This window comes from Merops nubicus, unplaced genomic scaffold (assembly GCF_000691845.1).
Source record: "Merops nubicus isolate BGI_N331 unplaced genomic scaffold, ASM69184v1 scaffold50906, whole genome shotgun sequence".
NCBI classification, from domain to species: domain Eukaryota; kingdom Metazoa; phylum Chordata; class Aves; order Coraciiformes; family Meropidae; genus Merops; species Merops nubicus.
Window position 1 is genome coordinate 9976 of NW_008613960.1, and position 6767 is coordinate 16742.

General features: G+C 53.7%; 1 protein-coding gene across 1 annotated transcript in view; it reads right to left on the reverse strand.

The window, feature by feature from the left end:
• Positions 1 to 1165: 1165 nt before the first annotated feature.
• Positions 1166 to 6767, reverse strand: part of NFAM1 (NFAT activating protein with ITAM motif 1) — a 13063-nt gene continuing 7461 nt past the window's right edge. Inside the window, exons 5-6 of the mRNA XM_008942034.1 lie at positions 3461 to 3547; positions 1166 to 1225 (exon numbers count right to left, since the gene is read on the reverse strand). Coding sequence (XP_008940282.1) covers positions 1166 to 1225; positions 3461 to 3547 — 147 coding nt within the window. The remainder of the gene's footprint in view (positions 1226 to 3460; positions 3548 to 6767) is intronic.

Below are 6767 nucleotides of genomic sequence, written 5' to 3' on the forward strand. Positions count from 1 at the left end.
AATATGCACCAGCACTAATGGCAGGCAAGTTCCAGCCCAAAGAGGAGAGAAGAGCTTGGATACAAAATTCCAGGCATTCCAGGTTTCATAACTGGTCTCCCTGGCAAATAACCTGCGGGGTGGGAGTAAAGGAGCCTCATACCCTTGATGGGAGACACTGGCCAGCTGACACAAAGGCAACCCTAATGTTCTTGGTGGGGCAGAGGTACCGTGCCTGCTCCCACAGAGGCTCAGAATCCAAGGTAACAATGTCCATTGCCAAGGAGAACAGGAAAATGGGGAGCTCGCCTTTAACTTCCCTGGGCTGGAACCTGGCCCTAGACCCGCTCGGCTTATGCAGCTCCAGCAAGGGAGTTTCCTTGGATTCCCACCTCCTCGTTCCTCCTCTTCATTCTGGAACGGGCGCTGCTGCTGAGAGGTGTTGCCAGGCAGGGTTATTTTTCCCTGTTTCCTTTTCTCCATCTTTATCTCTGTCCCTGCATCCAGCCCTCGCTGTGCACTGCTGCTGATAGTGCTGAGGGGAAAGCGTTTACTCGGAGGCACGGATTTGATTCGACTGAGCATGGTCACAGCAGGGATCTGTGACTGCTTGATGGGATTAGCAGATTATGGGAAAGCATGTTTCACTGTGGGGTCCCCGGGAAAGGGAAAATGGGCAGGTGGGTGCTTGGATCTCGGCTAAAGTATGCACGAAGGCCTGATGGCCATCTCAGGAAAGCCGCAGGCACGGGATCAGATGGACTGCCGAAGGTCAGGATTAGAAGATCAAGCCATCAAGCAGGGAGGTCTCTGGATTGTCCTATCATTTCCAGAGGACCGAGACTCAAGTATTTAAGCTAGGCCAGGTGAAAGAAACCTGCACAGATCCCATCTGCACCATTTCTCAGATACCTGTGAGCGCTTGACAAAAGGAGCTTTTCTTTTGCATGGCAAGGCTTTGCTGCACAATAGCTTTGCTGCATTAGTGCAGACTGAGCCCTGGTGGGAGGTGAACAGTCGCATTCTGTTGTTAATGAAGGGCAGTTTACAAGGAGCCAGAGGTCCACAAGTCCCTCGTGGTTGTGCCCTGAAGTCACTGTGGCTCTTTGCAGAGAACAGAGGATGCAAGAGAGAAGTTCACCCGTACAGAAAGGCGTCTGGTCCACAAAGGGTCAGATTTTCCCTGTTAGATATTCTCATACAGTGTATCAGAGGATTCTTCTAGAGATGCTTGCTTCTTAGGTGTCTGCAGAATGGTGAAAAGGAGAGAAAAGAAATGGAGGAAAATTATTCAAAGGATGATGAATTAATTCTTAATAAGCAGGCACTGACATTTGTTCTGTTAGAAATGGCTACAAGTGATCTGCTGAAACAGAAGCGACTCCAGTGAGAAATGTTGCTCCGCCAGAGACAAAAGTGACTAATCCAGCCCCGGGGATAAAGACGCCTCCTTCACTTTCACTCTTCCCCCAAAAAGCTGTCAGACAGGAAGGGGAGGGAAAATTAGAGTCGGTAAAAAAAAATAAATCACTTTGGATTCTGCGAAGGAGGAATTCCCTGACCCCTCAGTGCTGTGTCTCCACCAGCCAGGTCGGGTCTGTCGGGAGGAGGGCGTTGCTGCCTGAGCAGGGACACCCAGCACGCAGCCCAAATGCCACCGGGCAAACAGGTCCCTCCCCACACGGGCACCTTCTCGTTGCCACCGCCAAAGGGAACCCTTTTACAGAAGTGCTGCAGACACCTCCCAGGCCCGCGGGATTAACCCCCCGCTGCCCCACAGCAGCTCCCTGCTCCCTTTGCACGGCTGCCCCTGTGCAGAGGTCACGGGGCCCTGCCACTCACATTGCTTCTGACCAGCACAAGAGCTGAGGGCGCTTGGTGGTGGCTGCTCCTGCTGCAAGAGCTCATCCTATCCCCTCCCCTCTCTTTGCTTTCTTCTCCTTTGTTTCCCCCACCTCTGCTTCTCTGAGACTCACTCACACACAGATGCTCCTTTGCCCTTGCTTTGTTGTTTTGCTCCTGCTCTGTTTTACAGACCTGCTGCTCCCCCAAGCCACAGTTGAGCGGCATGGGGCAGACACAAGTCATTCAGCCCAGCCCAGACAGCTCCACGGTCAGGAGAAATCCCCACCTGTACTGCATCTCATCCTCCAGCCTGAACCACTCCAAAGGGGCACCTGATAGAGCTGTTCAGAAAGATAAATGGGACAGGGAAGAGGGATAAGGACCTTCTGTTCTCCCTATCCAGCTCACTCAAAACACAGCACCACAGGTGCTCTTTCCCAGTGCAGGTATAAGATGGGCTATATAACCCACCCAGCCTTCCCCTCAGCAGTCAGGTGCCTGCCCCTGCCTTTGCCAGCACCAGCAGTAACTGCAGGAGGCCAATGGCCCTGGGACCACACTACACAGCCAGCAGCTCTGACACAGAAGAGGCAGCTCGATTTTGGATCACCTTTTCCTAAAATAGAGGAGTTACAGAAATGCCTGGGAGACTGGAAAATACTGTCCTTCATGAAACACGGGGATGCTCCACACTGCAGAGGCAACCTGGGGAACTCTCCCCAGCAGGACATCAGTGGGAGGAAGCAGGAGACATTTTTCAGGAACATTTTCCAACGTTAGAAGGGTGAATATATTTTTTAAGCAGGTAAGAGGTCTGGAGGGGAAAAGAACAATGAAGAACTGGAGGCAGGAAGGAAACGTTCCCTGGGATGCCCCATGCAAATTTTGTCCCTACAGAGCAGCTGATGCTTGCCAAAGGCAGGGCAGAGGGCTGTGTGGGCCTCTGGTCTCCTTCATGAGGCCCCACAACTGATCCACACCTGTGTATTCCAAATTGCAGCTACTTTCACTATGAGTAGATTTAGTTCCTTGTCTCTAACTTGTAACTCACAGCCCAGTAAGAAGATCCAAGCCCAAGATGTACCCACACTGCCTTTTCCTAGGACCCAGAGATGGATGAGACTGTATCAGCCCAGTCTCTGCTCAGACCATCTTAATTTCTGCTACCATGGAAAGGCTCTCAGGTGCTTAATGCTGGTGAGAGCAAAGCCATATGCAGGGTCTTCCCCAGTGCACAGATTCCTCCACCCCAGAGGACTTCTGAGCTGCCTAAATAATCTGGAAAGGGCAATAGAGGGGACCAGCATCTGTCCAGCTCCCAAAGAACATCCATCCCATTCAGGGGGAGTGGTGAGGCCCAAGCCCTCGATGCCTTTCTGTGTCTGTCATACAGCAAAGTGCCTGGGTGGGACTGGGGCTGCCAGAAGTGGCAGAGCTGCAGGAGTTCTGCCAAAACAGGGAAGACAGGCAACATGGGCAGCCCAGCTGGCAAGTGGATCCCACGTCCCTTTGGCCTCCTTTGGTGGGACTGGAGACACACTTACTGCCTGCTAGGGCCATTGGACTGTGTGGGTTTCCTTTCTTCGTGTGCCCAGGGCACAAAGGGACTTCCCAAGAGCAGGACCCCAGCTCTTACCTTCCCTGGAGGGCTCTTCTTGGGTGATGGGTTGTTTGTGTTGTTCTCAAGGATAGAATAGACCTCAACTTGCTGCAGATTCAGGCACTGCGCAGGGAAAGGAGAAGAGAGCAGGGGTCACAGAAATTACTTAGCTTTAAGAAAACTAATTGCCCACTGGGTTTTTCCCCATCTTGTGCCCAATGTTTTTTAGGAACCCCTGCCATCTCTAAAATTATGGAGTTCCTGACCTGAACGTGGGCAAATGGAAAATTATTTTCCCCTGAAATCTTTGTAGTGCAGCTGCATCATCTTCCTCTTCCAGGCTCAGAGAGATGGGCTTTGATGTTGTCTACCCTGTTCGAGGCACACAGGAGAACAATGCCAAGGCTCCTCCTGCCTCCCTCTGCTCCAAATCATCCCAGAGGGCAGAATAAAGATGCCTCTGCCAGGGGAAAGGCTGATGTGCACCATGGGCACCACAGGTAAAGGGCAGTGCTCAGCGTTGCCCAAGACTGTTTAGGTGCCTGACACCCACAAGCTTTTGCTTGTGGTTATTCTCAGCACACAAGGGTGAGAAGAGAGGTGAGGCTGAAGTCTGGAAGCACAGGGGCTGTCAAATATGGGAAACCCTACAGCAGGTATGATTTTTATTTATTTTCTGGGTGTTTTGTTTTGTTTTGTTTTTTCCCAAGCGAGAACTCTCCTTTCTTCTTAGAGTGAGCAAAGAATAGTAAAAAAAAATCAATACACTGCCAGGCCCTCAAACATCTCCATGGCCCACAGAGCTCCACAGAGCAACACAGACAGAGCCCCTGCGTGCGTGTGCGCCCGCCGCTCCCCCAGGTAATCGTGTCACAGGAGATGCATGTCAGTATGAGTGATGTTCCAGATCTGCCTGGAGGATCAAACATCACCATCAGGAAGACTTTTCCATGTGTGTTTCAAGGATGACAGCAGGTTGCCAAGGTGGCTGTTTCTCTGGCAACAGGGAGATGGGAGGAGCTCCGGCCGGGAGGGGGGCAGATGGTGTTAGTGGAGAGGCTGCAAGGGGAGCGAGGCACCCTGAACACAGTGAGGAGGAGAGCAAGCCACGGAGCCTGGGTCTGGGGCTGCCAGTCACCTGAACCCCATCGTTCCACCCAGAGCTGCAAACCCTCAGCATCTCCTGGGACCGTGGCCTGCCAGGATGGTGGTTGGAAGAGGAGCAGATGACAGAGGAGCAGCACTGGGGGCAGGGCTTGGAACAAACAGGCACTCAGACAGGAGGGGGCTGCAGTGAAGGAGGCACCGCACGGCTCCCCCATTCCCTCTCTTCCTCTGGGAACAGTCAAATTAGTTCACCTGTCTGCCTCCCACTCCTAACGACCCGCTTGCCTACACGAGCACTCCCAGCTCCTGGTGTGCACACACGCACACACACAATCCCCATCTCCCCGTCCTCATTTCCAGGTCTCTTTGTGGTGCTCCCTGTGAGGACCCCGGCCCGCCTGCTGTGCTCCCAGCAGCCTGGCTCGCTGTCCCCTCGGCAGGACAGCCTCTTTCACTTGCTCCAGTCTGAAGCCACTCACAAGCAAGCAGGATCCTTTTGGTGTTTCACCTCCAAAAATGGTTTCCTTCCTCCACGAGCCCTCTTCCCATGGAGGCTGCTGACAGTGCTGGTGCCTTGCTGGCCAGTCAGAGAGCTGGTGTCTCCAACTGCCATTTGCAAATTAACTTCTTTTACTTGGTCACTGACCACCTCCTGTCACAGCAGAGGCACACGGGCCTCTCTCCTCCCCACCCTGAGCAGCCTCCGTGCCTGCCTCACACCAGGAAAAGCTCCCGTGCTCTGGAACTGCCTGGCCACAGGAGTTCTGTTTGCTGCTCAAAAGCTCGTTTGAAGTGCAAAGCAGGGGATGAAGGAGTCCCTTGGATTGTTATTTCCAAGCTGCTCGTTAACTACGCAGCTGAACTGGAAGACAGGTTTGGGTTTGGGCAGTGCAGGGAGGCAGAGCTGCTCCAGGGCTGCAGGACGACACAGAGGTCAGACAATGCCTGGCAGTGTAGAGGGAGTAAAGTGGGTGCCCAGCTGCCCCCTTATTACTGGGGCTCTTTACTGCCTGCTGCTTTTCACTGCGTGCAGCCACCCCAGGGACCATGAGGGAAACAGTGGTACTTGGAAAAGCAGCCAGGAAGGCATTTGTTTCTGGGGATGTTCAAGCCAGGACCCTGCCCACAGCAGAGGTGAGCCTGGCTGCCTGTAGCATAACACTGAGCAGTTAATGAGCTGCACCAGCCAAGTCCAAGCTGTTACTTCCACATCCAGTGCTGCCTCCTGCTGCTCCTGCTCCCAGCTCAGACCTGTAAGGACACTGGTTCTCTGACCCAGCTTCTTTCTGGACTCTGACCTCCTGCTTTCCCCAACAGAGAGCACATCTGACATGCTAGTCTCCTTGTCCCATACCCTAATCTCTGACCTGCTTCTTTATCTCATCACTTGGAATTACTTGTCACTTGTCCTTCCCTTTTCCCTGCCTTAGCTTATCCCAGTGCTGACCACAGGTTTCTGCCCTCCCTGTGTATTAAGTACTAACTGTTCAACACCTGATTCACCACCAACAGGTTTTCACAACGCAGCTCATTTCAAACACAGTGTGCAGAGCTGGTTTTACACCATACAGAGTCCCAACAAAATTTAGCAGCAGGGCACCAGTCACCTTCCAAACGAAATAAGGTTTGTCGACTTTCCACTCCCCTCACCTATCCTGAGGGCCCATCTGATGCAGGGTCTCCATCCCAGGGCTCTCCCCCCCTCTCCCTCGTTGCACTCTCAGGGCCGTGCCCCTCCTCATCCCGCAGCCCTGCTGTCACCACGTCCCCTGGCTCCGGGGGGAGCTGCAGCTGCGTGCCTGAACGACTCACCCCGCGGCAGCTGCTCCACGATGGAGGAACCTCCACCGGGCGGGCTCCTACCCCCAGCACGCAGGAGATGGTCCCAGGCTGCTTGCAGCTCTGCCAGAAGGGCTGAGCCACCTGCCCTGCACACCGGGCTGGCCACGAGCCCTGCACAGCTGGCCTGTGGTCAGCAGGCTCCTGGGGAAGGCCGGGGGGACCCCGTCCATGGGGCTGCTGCAAGCAGAGGGGCCCAGCCAGCTCCCAGAGCTGCCTGTGCCTAAGGCTGGCTCTGCTGGCTTCCCATATTAGCCTTCCCAGGGCCTCCTGAACAGAACAACATGATGAAACATGTAATTAAGATGGAGCTAAGGATGCATGACGAGGCCGACTGAGCAAGAAATGGATTGCATTTTTTTTTTTTTGTCTCCTTGCAGAAATCATCCACTTCAGC